The 18,119-nt window shown below is 37.0% G+C and overlaps 1 protein-coding gene across 2 annotated transcripts in view; it reads left to right on the top strand.

Annotated features, from left to right (window-relative positions):
- The window catches only part of LOC150088447 (kelch domain-containing protein 1-like), a 199,673-nt gene that overhangs the window by 58,355 nt on the left and 123,199 nt on the right, over positions 1-18,119 (top strand). For both annotated transcript variants that reach the window (XM_090369510.1, XM_090369511.1), the window contains exon 4: positions 14,341-14,434. In XM_090369510.1, coding sequence (XP_090225636.1) covers positions 14,341-14,434 — 94 coding nt within the window. The remainder of the gene's footprint in view (positions 1-14,340; positions 14,435-18,119) is intronic.

The raw sequence follows: 18,119 nt of genomic DNA, 5'->3' as shown, positions 1-18,119 counted from the left end.
CCAGCCCTTCACAAGCTTTCTAGTTCTACAAGATTAGGTTGTAACATCTTCTAATAGTTAATAACGCTTTGGGTAAAGGAGAATTTTCTTATATCTAGTCTAAAACTGCCCCTTCTTGATTTAAGTACTTTCTATGGTTTTTGTTATCTTCAAAAGGGAAAAAAAAATCTATGCCACCAAGATAACCTTGTTGCCCTTGCAGTGTATCTTGATTACTGTCATTTATCATTTTCTTTAACTTCTGAATCAGTAAACTTTGACATCAAACAATATCCTTCAATATGTAGAAATGTATCCGAAGTATGTTTTTATGTGTGTGAATTTTTCATCATCAACGATCACAAATGTTTCTTATCAACATTTGTGATCTTTGGAATGTGTATCTGTTACATTGTATCAGTGATTATTCTGTCATATTTAGAGATTATCTCTGGTATATACAGTGGCAACTGCATCATTGCTAAATTTTTCTCCCAGAACAAGTGTTACAATTGAAATAATTGCCCCTATAGCCCTAAATTTTTTATATACACTAATGTAAAATGATTATGCATCTTATTGATAAGAAAATAAATTAAAGAAAAACAAATAAATATTTAGACATTTATTTGTTTATTTATTTATTCACAAATAATCACAGAAATACACTGCAAGCCATAATGCCTTTTCATTGTGACCACCAATGTTTGAAATTAACACTTCATAATAAAATGGAAGAAAATACCAGCAGCAAACAAATACAGTTGATACTATTTGGTTTTATGTAACAAGACCAAATGTTATCACAACTGTATTTGTCCTCTATAACTGATATTAGTATTTTATTGATCCACCATGAGCTTTAATTACCACTTTGCACCTATCAAGCATATAGTTATTATTTATTTTTGGTTTTTAGGAGCATTAGCAACTAAGGCCACATTGCTCCAGAGATATGTGGTGGTCATTCCCTGACCTTTCCGAATATTTGGTGGTCACGGGCTTGAACCCCGGTCTAATCAAGAAGCGTGTGCTATGCACTGCTGCTCCTGCCCACCTAGCATGGAGTATATCAGATTCTTGATATAACTGCTGTTTTATTCATGCCTGGTACCATGAACATGGTTTCTTGCAATGTTATCTTGCTTGATAGATTTTTAGCAACTATTTTCTCCATAACACATGAGCAATTTTCAATCTGATTCAAATCAGGGCTATTTCCTGGCCATGCAGTCTTGGCCATTGCAGTCTTGCATGAACTTCTTCACCTAAAAAAAAATGAGTGTGTTTGAAACAAGTAAACTACTAGAAATTGTATTAAGTGATTACGTAATATTGTTACTAACCTTATGTGCAGTGTGGCAAGGTGCAGAGTCACATTGAGAAACAGTTTTCTGTTCCTTGAAAGAGCTGTGATGGGCAGAAGTCTCCTTTAAAATTTTTGTGTGGGAATCACCATTTACAAAATATATTTTTCCCACTCCTTTGCTTGTTATGAATCCTTAAACGATCTGGCCCAATATAAACTTGACTGTTGGTTGAATACAGTCAGGGTAAAAACTTTGTTAGATTTGTGCCAAGTGTAGCATTTACCATCCAGTCTGGTTAAATTTGAATTCATCAAAAAATATTACAGATTCCCGTTGCTCAGTTGTCCAGTTAGCATGTTCTTTAAGGTTAGTTGTTTCTTTCTCACAGATTTCATCCATAAGGGCTTCTTATGAGGTCGATAAACTTTTAGACCACTCTTCGCAAGTCTTTGTTGAACAGTTCTATCACTTTCATTTACCCTAGCATGTTTCTTCCCTATGGATTTTTCTGTGGAAATTGCTCAATATGCATGGAGGCATAAACGCTTAAACTCTGTCCTGTGCTGCAATACTTTTCAGTTCAGTTCCATATTTTCTTTTGACATCTCCGGTCTTCCATTTCTTTTTAAGTAACAGCCACCCAAGGAGTTTCCAAGCAAATAAAATTATTTGATAGATCTAATGCATGGTGCACTGCTGAAGTCAGAGAAGCATTCAAGAGGAAACAAAAAGCTTTCAGAAAATGGAAAAAGTATCATTACTCAGCTGACTACCAGATGTACAAGAAAGAGCAGGCAATCTAATCTTCCTTAAATGTAAGCGAAAAGCAATTCGGCAGATGGTACTTAACAGAATAAATCACTCCAAACGTATTGCATCTATATGCAACAAGGATTTCTGTATTGAAGAGAAGGTATTTCAGGAATGGATATCACTGACTTTCAGTGAAGTGCCATCAGACCCATAAACCCCAAACCTGAGAGATTTCTTCATACACTCCAGAGTCCCTTTCAACTATATCTCTAACAAAGCAATACCTTATAAATACCATCAACAGACTTCCCAATAAATCTACAATTGGTCCTGATGGCTTTCCTCTATTCATGGTTAAAGTGTGCAGTGCCTTCATTGTGGAGCCCCTTCTATCAATCTTTAACCAGATATTAAATTCTGGAACAATCACTACAGGGTACAACCCATACCCAAAAGAAGAAATCCTAAGGAGCATAAGGACTTCAGACTGATCTCAGTGGGCTGCTCTCTATTAAAAGTGTTTGAAAAATCTATCTTATCAACACTGATCAACCAGTGCTTCTCTCATAGACCTAAACATCTGCATACTGTGATCCCAAAAAGATCTACATATACAAATCTACTGGATACTCCTATTTAAAATTCAAACTGCTCTCAACAGTAAATCTCAGCTGGCATCATCTTCCTTGATATTTCATCTGCTTATGATAAACACTCAATTCCCGCTCTCATCTACATTCTGGAAAAATACTTTGGCATTACAGGAAGCCTGTTAAAAACCATCAACCTCATCCTTAACCAAGACAACTCATCATCAGCTATAAATCCTTCCAACAGGAGTGTGTTATAACGCTGTGTTTGATTTGATTTTTGTGGCGCAAAAACAGCAAGGTTATAGTGCGCCAATATAACGCTGGGAGTACTGCAGAGAGGTATCTGGTCCGGTTTGTTGTTCGATGCAGCCCTTGAACCTTTCCTTGCAAGGTACACTGATTTCTCATCATATGCAGATGACCTCAAATTATATATAAAATCAAAATACCCTGAACAAACCCACCTCATAAATCAGCAAGTCGCCATCCTGATCAACAGTCTTGTAGCCTATTTACTGCAGATAGGTCTGGAACTAAACATATCTAAATCAGCTCAAATCACATTTGCAAAAAAAGAAAATCAAAATTGATATCAGAGCCTATCACAATGGAGTACAGATAAGGAAAGTGAAGTTTCACACTGACCTCGGCTTGACTTGGGACAAGGGTCTCACTTTTCAGAACCATTTTTCAACCATGAAAACAAAGACTTTCTCAGTGATGTGGACAATTCGACAAGAGCTGATGGGATTGCTCAACATCGATGTAGTCGGAGGATACATCCAGCAGTGCCTACAACCTATTGCACTATATACATCACCAATCTGGTCTTCTGCCCCGATGTCGTATATAAACAGATTCCTGGCAGTCAAGTACTGGGTAATGTGATGGATGAACAGGGTCGTGGGCAATGAATAAACCCTCTCCAGGGCCATTTTATATATTAACCTAAATATCACTCCCTGGAGAGTTCACATAGCATCCAGGAATATTCTTCTTCTTTCTCAGATGCTAACTGGTGTGACTGACGCCCCCAGTCTTCATGGAGTTATCTCTACTCCACATGCTGGATGCAGTAATGACAACCCTGCTTACCATTGCATTCTACACTGTCTACCCTGTGCTGTCTGAAGAACTTCTTTCCGAACAACGCATTCACCCTTTTCAGTTCACTGGCAATAGACCCTGTAAAATACTCTGAAGCACAAAGCTTGCTTGAAAAATAGAATTATAAAGAAGCTTGAACTAGAAGGAAACTAGAAACTTGAACTCTATAAAAGATGGAATGACCAACATATAAAATGACCGTTGGACATCTACTTTTATATGATACTGTGAATAATTTCCTCTTTTAATTTTGTCGATAATTACATTCTTTAAATAATACTGTAAATGGTTTTCACTTTTGTAAATATTGTATTGTAAAAATTGCTATTCCTACATTTTTGTACATCCTTCTAGCCCACATGCTGGATGCAGTAATGTCGTCTGTGTAAAAGGGGTGAAAGCAATCACTTGCGATAATAATAAATGGATTTAATAATAATAATAACCTTGACACAGTAGACTGGTTACAGCCAACTTTTGTAGCTATATGTCGAATAGAAAAGGCCTCCCTATCAAGAGCAATAGTTATGCTTTTCTTCCTTGGAGGTAACTGAGTGTATGCCATACCACTGCTGAATAGGAAGTGAAGACAGCATAAATTGGATGCTTTTATAAACATGATGATGAAATACTATGCTAATATTATAGAATGATGACTAGTTTTATAGGATGTGTAATATGTCTTGATGACATAATTGAGATGACAAAAAAACCTGGAAATTCTTTAAAGCAGATTGGCAAAAAAATTTGGCAACCATTTCTCTCTACTATCAGATTATACAGAATCAATCCATAGATGATGTGACAATATGTAACTAAGAAAATACTAGAAGACTCTATCAAGACTCTATCAATACTCAGTTATACAATGGAAAATGCAAACATATTAATCATGAATGACTTGGACATTGACACCAAACAAAAAAAAAAAAAAATCAAGCTCGGAACTTATTTTGCAAGCACCCCACAACAGGTTTTTAGTCTTTTATACATTAAGTATAAAAGACTAAAAAGCCATGACAAGACAAGCAAAGTGATCAGCAAAAATATAATCATGGATACCCTTTGCCTCTACCATTATAAAAGATACAGATACCAGATTAATCTGGAAAGGAATCAAACAGTTAAATGGCAAATACCCACCAACATCCTCACCAATTTTCAATTGGAATGGGCAGGATGACAAAATGTCCCCCCCCCTCAGAGATAGCAAATGCTCTTACAGAAATATTCTATAATGTATCAGTATCAACAGTGTATTACTAGCCTTTCCAACATATTAATAAAACATTAGCTGAGCATTATAAAATAAACTTTAATACCAACTTATCTCTCACTTGTAATCAGCCTTTCAAAATAACTGAATTTAAGCAGTTTTCAACCACAACATTCAACAGTGCTGCAGGTACAGATGGAATATTTAACATTATGTTAAAACAAAACCAATAACCTTAAATTCATTGTTGACTTTTTATAATCAAATCTTAATACCATTCACCAGTTGCTTAAGCAAACTATTAGAAAAAAAAAAGGTACATAAGTGGCTTGCTTGGTTTCTGGAAGCTAAAAAACTAATGAATGAAAATCATATGGATTGAGGAAAAATAGATGTACACCGAATATGATGATTAAGCCAGAACAAACATCCATAATGCTAAACATTTAGTTATGGTAAGTCTTGATATTGAAAAAAAAAAAAAAAAAAAGCTTTCAAAGCTGCATTGCCCACCATTTATTGGGCTCATTGAAACCAACATAATAGAGCCAATCAGGTGTCATACCTATATCAATACCTCCTGCTGCACCAGCTCCTCTAAAAGAGAGAATAGCTAGGAAAAGCAGTAAAAGAATAAATGAATCTTTTATTCTCCAAGAATAAATGATTGTAGAGCCGAAAGAAGAGTGGAACTTTTCTCTCAGTCTTGGAACTTTTTTTGTGGAGGAAGAAATGGACAGAGGACAACATCCATACTTCCCCAAAAATGATAAATTGAAGACTGGGAAAAACAAGCCCTCAGCAATTTGAAAGCTGATTGATGGAGTAGTAGTAGTAGTGGCATGTGATGCAAGAAAGCAAATGTATGAGCTTATGCAGCATCAACCAAAAAAAAAAAAAAAAAAATCACACCATTCCCTCCAAATGCCTGTCCAGTTCCTCCTTAAATTTATTCAACCTATCAACTTCCACAATGACAGATGGAAGTTTGTTCCAGCAATTAACCACCCGCTGGCTAAAGGCAAATTTCCGCACATCTAATCTACATCTGTCTTTTCTTAATTTGAATTTATGCCCCCTTAGGTTCGTAATCTGAACAAGTGGAAGGATCCCATCAGAATTCAGCGTGCTGAACCCATTCAAGGCCTTATACACCTCAATCAGATCACCGCGCAGGTGCCTAGTCTCCAGCCACTGCAATTTGCAGAACTTAAGCCTCTCTTGATAAGAGGATCCCTTCATTCCCCTCACCAATCTTGTTGCCCTTCTCTGTACACGTTCAAGTAAATCTACATCCTTCCTAAAATGAGGCCTCCAGACCTGTACGCAGTACTCAAGGCGTGGCCTGACCATTGCGTTATACAGAGGGATAATCGCCTCCTTTTCCCTGCTAGCAAAATTCCTATATATCATTGACAAAACCCCATGACCTGCCCTGGCAGCCTGTCTGCATTGCTCAGAAAACTTCATATCTGACTGCACAATTACTCCCAAGTGTTTTTCATTTTCTACCACCTTAAGTGTAGTACTACACAGTTGGTACATTTCTCTGGGGTTACTTCTACCCATATACAGTACTTTGCATTTGTCAAGGTTAAACTTCAGTTGCCACTTCTTAGCCCATCTGCCCAAATTATCTAGATCCTGTTGCAGTAGCACACTGCCATTACTGTCATTAACAACCCTGCCAACCTTTGTATCATCTGCAAACTTCGACACTAAGCTTGATATACCTTCATCAATATCATTGATAAATATACAAAACAACAGTGGACCCAACACCGAACCCTGTGGGACTCCACTAATAACGTTAGTCCAAGAAGAGCAGCACCCATTGATTACCACCCTCTGTCTTCTCCCACTTAACCAACCTTTTATCCATTGTAGCAACTTACCCTTAATACCATTCTGCTCCAATTTGTACAATAGTCTTCCGTGCGCAACAGTGTCAAAAGCTTTCCTGAAATCCAAATATATGATATCAAAATTATTTTTTGCATCCAGTTCCTTTGTAACCACATCATAATATCCTATCAAATTTGTCAGACAAGACTTTCCCTTAACAAACCCATGCTGTGTCTGAATTATTGCTGCAGTCTTGTCTAGATGATCCTGCAATGCATCTTTAACCAGCGACTCCATTATTTTACCTGGAACAGAAGTTAAACTAACTGGTCTGTAATTACTCGTGTCACCCTTCGATCCCCCTTTGTGAATTGGGGATAGATTTGCACATCTCCAGTCTGTGGGAACCTCCCCTGAGTCCAAGGATGCTCTCATAATTATGGCTAAGGGTTTGCTTAGTTGCTTTGCCGCCTCCTTTAATATAACTGGATAGATCCCATCCACCCCAGGTGCTTTTCTTACATTTAACTTCAACAGTTTCTCTTCCACTTTGCTCTCAGTTATTACAAAATCATTAAGTATCCTGCTACAATTTGATAACCTTCTGCCATTTTCAAACCTTAATAATTCCTCACATGTGAATGTAGATGCAAAATACTCATTCAGTTTGTTTGCTATCTGAGCAGGATCATCAACAGTCGAACCATCGATATCAAGTGGACCAATCAGATTCATCCCCTTCCTTTTAGAGTTATATAAGTAAAGAAATCCTTGCTGTTTTTCTTAGCATCTTTTGCCAAGGATTTCTCGTAATCTGCCTTTGCCTGCCTAACCTCCTTTTTAACTTGGTTACAGATCAACTTGTAGCTATCATAGGCTTCTGTGTCACGTGTTAATTTGTATGCATCCCATGCATTTTTCTTCTCTGTTACGAATCTCATTAGTTCATTTGACAACCATTTAGGCCTAAACCTTGAACAATATTTCTTAATAGGTATGAAACTTTTAGTAGCATCCACGAGCCACTAAGCCCAAGTAATGGCTAAATTTCTAGTTTGGTAAATTTTGGTAAATTCCAGCAAAAAAAAAATTGACATCAAGCACTTGCAAAAAGCATAAGCCAGTTTGCTTTTGCTTGCAGGAGACATATTCGAAGGCAACTGAAAACCCTTCCTTTCACAATGCTACTAGCATATGTAAGGACAGAACTAGGAATGGACTTGTCTATGGAGGAGTTGCTCTCCTCCATAGGCAGGTCCATTGCTTAAGTGTTGGGGTGTGGACCATTGCACCTTACTATGGATCTACCATGCAACTGTGTGATCTAAGCTAGATTACAGGTCCGGGTATATGCAACACCAAAAACAGTACTTCGATTGCTGAATCCTACCCAACATCTGCTATCCATATTGCTACTGGAGCATTTCAAACATCTCCTGCTCAGAGCCCATATGTAGAAGCAAATGTACCACCATTACCACTTTGATGTAATCAGTTGTCTCTAAAGCACGCTTTAACACTGAAATCCCTGTCAGACCATCCTACATGGACATCAGTTTTTGATTCACGTTAGGAAGATTTGTACAACACCAGGCAGACTGCCAATCGTCCTTTTGATATTCATGTCCAAGTGCTACTCAGAGCTTAACATCACAGTAGACAGAGTTGCCCAATCATCAAAGCAGCCCCTTCTGCCTTTTATGCTCACGTTCCAGCATGTGACTTTTTCCTTAAGAACTGGGTAAAGCCAGATACTCCATCTGCCTATCTGCAGCTCTATTCAGCATATTGAGCTGAACATTTCTTGCTGGTTTACACAGATGGGTTGAAGCCCTGTGTGTAGTATCTGCTGCCATCTTTCCATGCACTACTGTATCCAAGCAGATTTTCCTTGAAAGTAACATTAGGAAAAATAATAAGAGGAGTTTACCTCAATATAGTGCATAGAACACTTCCGTATGATACCCTCCAGAAATTAAAACGGAAAAAACGAAAAAATCGACAACTTACCGGTACATTAGAGTAAAATATAAATAATTAAATAATCAATTTAACACAATTCAAATCAATTTAAAACAATTAAAAATCAAATTAATGCAATTAAAAGAATCTAACGAAAATATTCAAAACGATTTTCCTTCCTGAAGCTGACAATGCTTTTCGACCATATGTCTTGATCACAGGAATGAAAATTACCGAATCGGGTTAAACCTGAACTTAAATAGAGATTATTTGTCTTCGCGCATGCGCGTAAAGGTCCACGCATCGGAGATCAAATATGGCTGCCGAACATTAACAGAATTTTCGTGTAATTTAATTTCAACGGTTTCTGCAATTAATAGTCGCGTATAATTACGTTGAACGTTAAGTATTTTGGCTTCTTTAAATAAAAAAGTATGTTTTTCGTTAATGGCATGAAAGGCTAATTCTGACGCTGCTGAATGAGAAGCACGAACTTAGGCTTCATGTTGATTTACACGAATATTAAGAGAAAATCGGGTCGAACCCTGATAAGACGAGTCGCAATCACCGCAAGAAATGTTGTGTACCAGATCGTTAATTTGTGTTGCGAATGCTGAAAGAACCGAGCGATTGTTCAATATAGTGTGTAACTTCCGTATTGGCCTAGCTACAATTTTAAATTCGGTATCTTTAAAGAATCTGTTAAGCTGTTTGTGCCACTGTTCAACATATGGGACCGAAATAAAGTATTTTTTGATATTACTATTGTTGATTGGTGTAGTATTTTGTATCCTATCCTTAGCTTGTACCCTAATTCGGTTTATTGTGGTAATGGAATAACCCGTTTAAGAATCTGCTAGTTAATATTTGTATTTCTGAGTCCAAAGCAGATTCCGTCGTTGAATATTTATAGGCATTAAGAAATTGATTAATCGATCTTTTGTAGGTGAACGGGTGATAGCTATTATAATGTAGAAGCATACCGGTGTTAGTAAGTTTTCGATAGATGCTAAATTGTATTTTATTCGAGTCCCGGGTAAGCGTGAAATTTAGAAAGTTTAATGACTTAGTATCCGTATCCTCCCTTTCCAATGTAAATTTGAGTCTAGAATGAATATTATTAAACGAATGTAAAATGTCTTGGATAGTATTACTATCGGTAATAACTAGAACATCATCTAAATACCTCCCATAGTATGTGATATGGTTTCGAAAAGGTTACCAATAGGTATCACATACTATGGGAGGTATTTAGATGATGTTCTAGTTATTACCGATAGTAATACTATCCTAGACATTTTACATTCGTTTAATATTCTTTTAATAAGTTGTCGATTTTTTCGTTTTTTCCGTTTTAATTTCTGGAGGGTATCATACGGAAGTGTTCTACGCACTATATTGAGGTAAACTCCTCTTATTATTTTTACTAATATTATTATCAACGTAGAACATTGAGTAGTACAGCTCTGATTCATACTATCTAATTGAAAGTAACATATACACTACAGAGCTGCATGCTATAGAGTTAGCCTTGGATCACATCAGAACTTGCCAATACTATGGTTTATTATACATTCCGATTCTTTGAGTGTATTACAGGCTTCATTATCTTTGAGGTACAATTCTCATCCAGTCTTGTCTTGGGTTCAGCAAGTGATATATTCTCTTTATGAACATAAATTTGATATCTGCTTCTGCTGGATTCCTAGCCACATTGGAATTAGGGGAAATGATTTGGTTGATACTGTAGACAAATCAGCAATTCAAACTAATAATCATTGACTTTCAGTCCCCTGTACAGACTACAAGCAAATAATGCACAGAAAGATGCATTCCAAGTGGCAGGATTCTTGGAATAGACAGAAATTACAAATGAATTACATCAGATAAAGCCTGTAATTGAACCATGACAGTTCTGTGCAAGAATCATATAGAGGAGGTAGATCTTGCTTGGCTCCACATAGTCATTTAACACATTCCTTTTTGCTCAGGGCTGATGACCCTGCAATGTATGAGCCCTGTAATACTGTTTTATCTATTTGGCATATTTTATTTGGCAATGTCATTTTACACAAATCATTTTTTAGATCGATGCTCCCAGAAACCTGTATGCAGTACTCAAGGTGTGGCCTGACCATTGCTTTATACAAAGGGATAATTGCCTCCTTTTCCCTGCTACCAAAATTCCTGTATATCATTGACAAAACCCCAGACCTGCTCTGGCAGCCTGTCTGTATTGCTCAGAAAACTTCATATCTGACTGCACAATTACTGTCAGGTCTTTTTCATTTTCTACCACTTTAAGTATAGTACCATACAGTTGGTATGTTCCTCTGGGGTTGCTTCTACCTATATGCAGTACTTTGCATTTGTCAATGTTAAACTTCAGTTTCCACTTCAGCCCATCTGCCCAAATTTTCTAGATCCTGTTGCAGTAGCACACTGCCATTACTGTCATTAACAACCCTGCCAACCTTTGTATCATCTGTAAACTTCGACACTAAGCCTGATATACCTTCATCAATATCATTGATAAATATACAAAACAACAGTGGGCCCAACACTGAACCCTGTGGGACCCCACTAATAACATTAGTCCACAAAGAGCAGTGTCCATTGATTATTACTTATGTGTATATTAATTTATATACACATATATAAAAGATCGCATATATTTTCTATATATTGCCTTTTACCTTTACTCATTTAATCTTTTGATGAGGTAATCTTTTTCAAAGGTTACCCAAACTCATCTTATTAACATTTGATAACCTCATCTTGGTGCATAATAACCTTTGGCACTAATGCACCAAAAAAATTGTAAACATTAAACCTCCTGCAACATCTAGAATCCACATGCAGCTCATTCCTCTGCCCATTTTCACTGTTATCAACTTTACACTGATGTTTTGAAAATGGATACTGCTGTTGGTGCAGCAGCAGTATCTCATACTTTGTATACTGCTGTCTCCCTACCATTTGATTATAATATTTATACTTCTGAACTACATGCATTAAAATGTCTTTTGAACATGTTGAGAACTTGTCTGTTTCACAGACCATAATATACTGATTCTCTGAGTATGGTACAGCAAAAAGAATTCTACCTCAGTACACCCTATAACAAAACAAATGCAATCCCACTTTAATCCCACCACTTTTAGAACAAAAAAAATCAGTTGCGGCCTGTTTGATTCTAGGAAATTTTGACGTCCCAGTGAATGAACTAGTAGACAAAGTTGCCAAACATCCAACTATATCAAACGTAGCTCAGTTCTTTATACCATACACTGATTATAAAATTATAATACAAAGAACATGTAAAAATAAATAGCTTCAAATCTGACAGGAACAAACCAATTAACAAACTTTTTCAGAGCTAGCAGACACAACTATGGAAATCTTGTTTCAGAAGAAATTGACAAGAAGTAATTTTAGCAAGGGCTCGTATAAGCCATATGCGTTTAAATCATCCATAATTTTTTAATGGAAGAGAATCCTCCTCAGTGCACACATTTTAACATTCAACTTAAACTATAACCCATCATTTACTATCGCAGCACCTCTGCGAGTCTCTATCACTTACAGGAGCTCTTTGACACTAAAACATATAATAGGAAATTATACAAACCAGAATGGGTTTTTTCAACTATTTAAAACAAATCCACAAATTCTAAGCTAATATAACTTGCTACATGAACTGGTTTGCTCCACAGGCAATCTCTGAATGGACACATGATGGTCTTAGTATCCCTTGTACTGATAAACAACCATACCAACAACAACAATAGCATACACCAATGAGACAAAACATTGACCACCTACCTAATATGATGTTGGTCCTCCACATGCAGCCAAAACAGCTCGTGCCCAGCAAGGCATGGATGCTACAAGATTTCTAAATGTGTCTTGTGGTATCTAGTACCAACACGGAACCAGCAGATCCTTTAACTCCTGTAAGGTCAGTGGTTGAGACGCCACAGATCAGAGTTGCTGTTCCAACACAAACCATAGATGCTAGATGGGATTGATGTCTGGGGAATTTGGAGGCCAGGGCAATACCTGCAAGTCTTTCTCATGTTCTGTGAACTAGTCTCGAACAATTGGGGCAGTGTGCATTATCTTCCTGAAAGATGGCACTGCCAGAGAGGAAGAAAGTTGCCATGAAAGGGTGTACCTGGTCAGCAATGATGTTTAGGTAGGTGGTAGATGTCAGAGTGCCCGGTACATGAATGACTGGACCCAGAGTATCCCACAGAACATTACCCAAAGCATGACACCGCCGCCTCCGGCTTGTTTTTGTCATACTGTGCATACAGGCAGCATCACTTCCCAAGGTAAATGACGCACACGTAGCCTGCTGTCCATATGGTGCAACAGGAAACGTGATTCATCGGACCAGACAACCTTCTTCCAATCACTCAAGATCCAGTTTTGATGCTCACGTGCCCATTGTAGGCGCTGCTGCCGGTGAACTGTGGTTAGCAGGGTTCGATGTACTGTGTGTTGTGACACATTACTCCCGTCATCGGCATTCCAATTATCGGTGAGTTGCGCCACAGTCGCCCTTCTGTTGCCACGTACCATGTGGGAGAGCCTTCACTCACCTCGAGATCGATGAGCCGTGGTCGTCCAACACCTCGCTGGCGGTTCATTGGTTCCCCTTCCTCGGACCACTTTCAGTAAGTACTAACCACGGCTGACCATCAGCATCCCACCAGCTGTGCCGTTTCAGATATGCTCTGACCTGGTCGTCTGGCCATTACAATTTGGCCTTTGTCAAACTCGTTTAAATCCGCTGCCTTTCCCATCTGAAGAACAAGAGTAACACTGATTAACGGAGCTCAGTATCAAATGTTTTTTATACCATGTCCCAACCCGCGCGTGTGCCGTAGTTCACCTGCAGTTGCTTCGATTTGCATAACAACTCGCTGGTCATAATGTTTTGGCTCATCAGTGTATATCAGCTTTATATCATAGCATATTTACAAGGTAAATATATCTCTGTCATTTTGCTGACAGTACAGACAGATAATTGTTGAATAATTTATCAAATATGATTGCTGGCAATTATGTTTTACTAAATATTCAACTGAATTTATATTTTATCATTTCTTTTCTCATAAACTTTTAAGTTCATTTATCATGTGTAATTAAGATGTGTAATTAATGTTCTTATTAACTACTTCATTTCGTTGTTATCTGCTTAGAGCTGATCATTGTTATCAAGATGCAGAAAGTATATTTAGTGTTACATAATAACTAACTGAGACTCATTCAGTTATAGTGATTTAAACATTATCACTTTTTATGCGATCCTGAAGCGTATATTGTTTTTTTTTTCAGTTTGCATTTCCTAATGCAGCTTTTCTTTATGTGTAAAGATTTTCTTAAATAATTATCTAAAATAAACAGCAATGATGTGATGGTTTATATTTCAATCAGAGCCACATTTTGTGGCAGAGAAGTTTCGACTTTTGAGAAAGAATAAAAATTCAGGTTAGACTTGGCACTCCCCCCCCCATAAGATAAGATATAATAATATTTTATTTTAATAATGAAATATTTCTTTCAGATTATATTTCTTTGGGGGCTTTGGAATAGTTCCTGACTTTGGCATTCAGCGTCAGCAAGATTTTCGTTTTGTGCTTGATTCAACAACTCCTTGGGTAAGAGTTGTCCTCACACGATCTCATATAAGTTTGTATGTAGTAATTCTTATTTGTGATTAAGTGTACATTTCCATTTATTATGTTTTCCTTGTTGTTTTTATTTCCTTATTTTAATTTACTTTTAACTTTTAGCATTATAAAATATTTCTTAATGCTAAATATCCTGAGGAAAGAACACTTACATCATATCAGTGATTTGGATATGATAGTTTAAAGATATCGTTGCAACCTTCAACAAATGCCTTCAACTTTTATTGAAATGCCTACATTTACTAACTGCAATGTTGATATCAATTATCTAAATTTTTATAACAACTAATTAAGGAACTGCCAAGTGGGTGCTACCCACATATACCTTAATTATAATAATTTAATCTTGGTTTCATTTCACAAAATCCAAATGTGAAATTCTGTTTACATAAAACTAATGCAGGATAAGAAATTTTAATCATACAAGCTTGGTTTACAATAATGGTTCTGTTGTAAACAAGGATAGTTCTTTTCATATTTTCATTTTATTTTTCTGCATTCTTCTTTTGCTATTTATTATTATTTTTTTTTAATCTTGAAAACACTATATATATGTTAAATGAGATTATGAGAAGCAGGACTCACAAGTGTTGTATAATTTTCTGTTTTTACCAATGATTGAGTGAACTGTATTCTGTTATATGTGGATGTTGTGTTACAAAGATGTCTGTGAATTACAAACAGACATTGAGTGTAACAGAAAATTGAAGATAGATATTAGAAATATGGTTTGGTGGCAGAATATTGAGTGGGAAAATTAAGAATTTTAGTTATTCAAAAAATGATAATTCAAGTTTAAAATCAATACATTTTATCTGAACATATTAATTATTCAGATTTCCTAATAAGATTGGATAATTGAAGTCCTACTGAAGGTCTTATATCTTGTAAAGATCTTTTTTAGTTGGTTTGAAAATAATCCATAATTTTACATTACTTTTTTGTCATTTTCAACATGAGTAAATTTCTTTTAATTGCATTAATTTTTTTTATACAAACAGCCTTTGTTAACTTTAGACATATAACCACCATGAGATACGACATTTGTGAATCAGCCTTTTCAGTTTGACAGACCTTGAGACCCATCTGGAATGTCACATGCTGTTTATTTATTTGAACTTTGCAATGGCAGATGTTTCTCATTGTTGCAGATATTTCAAATAGGTGGCCTGGGAAACCCAAATATGATTTTACCCTGCAATTACATGAAACTTCTAATGGCTAATTATACTGCTTTATTGAATATTATTTTTTGTTTCCTTTATTATATATATAAATATATATATTTTTTTAATGTAAACCCCAAACACGAGAGGTATTAGAACCTATAGTACTTAGTACCGTGCTTGTGTTGGAGGCTGAGAAGATGAAAGAAGATATTTGTTGACATTGGACTGGAACCTCTGTAGACTATAATTTTCAGGAAATACGTACGAAGGAAGGTTGATCCAGAAAACGACAGTTGAATGAATAAACGAGGACGATGAAAAGGTTCTGTGAGTTTGAAGTTGGACAGTAAATGGATGTTGGCTGGTGGCAGCATGTGTTCAGACTGTTTTGAAAGAGAGAGCGGGAATTATTGAAGCCAATTCAGGAGAACAGTGCCCGTGGAAATATCTGTAGAAGAGGCATGCAGCAGAAACAGTACGTCTAGGAGAGAGCGAGTGAGTGGAGAGACTCTGTTAAAGATGAATCATTAATTAACCTAACTGCCCTCTTCTGAATGTAATCAAGAAGCCTGAGAGAGGTTTTGGGGGCACCACCCCAGATGTGGGAACAATATTCCATGGTAGGGTGGATTTGCAATTTGTACAGAGTGACAGCTGTTTGGAAGAAAAGTAACGCCGAGAGCGAAAGAGAAAACCAAGGTTTTTAGATGCAGAGGAAGCTATATTTGTAATGTGCTTGTGCCAAGAGAGATTATCAGTCAGGATAATTACCAACAGAGATATATCATTTTGCCTAGAAATCAGAGTGTCACCAAAGATAAGCATAGGAGCAGAAGAATCCTTTTTGCGAGATATAAGACAAGACCGAGTTTTAGAAGGATTGAAACCAACTAAGTTGTCTTTGCCCCACTGGAGAATTACCTGGAGCTCGGCATTTAAGGAATTGGTAGCAGATTTTCGAAAAGGTGAAGCTGATTGAAGCAAGGTTTCTCAAAATGGAAAGTGCAATGCAATGTGCTATATTGGCAAAACTATGGATAGGATTTCCAGTCAATGGAAGAAGGTCATTAATATACAAGAGGAAAGGAATGGGGGAAATACCTGAACCTTGAGTGACACCGGCATTAGTGGAGAAGTTGGAAGACAAAGAGCCATCTACCATCACCCTCAGTGAGCGATCAGAGAAAAAACTGGATAACCAATTACTAAAAACAGTTGGCAAACCATAAGATGGAAGCTTGTTTAGAAGACCTTTATGCCAAACACGATCGAAAGCCTTTGAGATGTCGAGAGCAACTACTTGTGTTTCACCGAACCTTTCCATTGAATTAGTCCATAAATGGGTAACATAAGCCAGAATATCACCAGTGGATCGACACTGGTGGAAATCGTTGATCAGACGGAAAGTTTCTAGGTAGTTTAAGAGTTGGCGGTTAATTGATTTCTCCATTACTTTAGAAAGAGTAGAAGTAATTGCAATGGGAGGAATTTGTCACCCTTTTTAGGAACTGACTGGATATGAGCAAATTTCCAAGCAGAAGGGAAAACACCTTTGGAATAAGAAAGTGAAAAAAGGCGGCAAAGAACAGGAGTAAGTTCAGGAGCTCAGGTTTTGAGAACAAGTGGAGAAATACAATCAGTACCTGGAACTTTCTTAGCATCAAGATTTGTCAAAATCCTTCTGACATCCTTTTGACGGAAGACCACAGGAGGCATTGAATGAAGCGTGTTGGGAATGCTGGGAGGTGCTTTACCAAGATCATTAATGCGTGAGTTGGTAGAAAAATGAGATGCTAGCAGGTCAGCTTTATCCTTGGCTGAAGTGACAACAGAACCATCTTGTTTTGACAGGGGTGGGAGCAGAGATGGGCAAAAGTTGCGGCCAATAGCTTTGGCAAGAGACCAGAATGCTCGGCTACCATTAGGGCAAGATGAAAGTTTTCTACTCTTAGCCTGTTCAAACTCTAGTTTGGACTGATTAATAACTGCTTTACAATTGTTGCGAGTTTTAGTGTAGGCAGAAAATGAAACTGAAGAATTGGAAACAACCCAATTACGATATGCAACTTTCTTCTTTTTAACAGCCTTAGCACATTTATTGGAAAACCAAGGTTTAGATAAAGGACGAGATTTTAAAGTGGAGTGTGGGATAAAGGATTCCATTCCTGCAAGAATAATCTCACTGACACTATCTGAGCAAACGTTGACATCAGAAGTTTTGAAACAGTAATCCAACCAAGGAAAAGAAACCTCGCAGGTCATCCCATTTTGGATTCTTGTAATGCCAAGCAATATTACGTTGGGAATAGCCATGAGATAAAACTCCATTGGAGAAGAGACAATCACCAAGTTGTGATCTGAGGTGACTAAAGGACCTCTCAATTCGACCGTGTAATTAGAAGGGTTGTTTGTGAGAAAAAGATCAATCCTAACCATACAGCGTTATTGGCTGTATGGTTAGGATTGTCCGGCATTCTTGTAGG

The sequence above is a fragment of the Mastigoproctus giganteus genome, chromosome 3 (genome assembly GCF_048544385.1).
Source record: "Mastigoproctus giganteus isolate SK-2022 chromosome 3, ASM4854438v1, whole genome shotgun sequence".
Taxonomy (NCBI): Eukaryota; Metazoa; Arthropoda; class Arachnida; order Uropygi; family Thelyphonidae; genus Mastigoproctus; species Mastigoproctus giganteus.
Note: the sequence above shows the minus strand (reverse complement) of the source record. Positions and strands in the feature narration are given on the sequence as shown.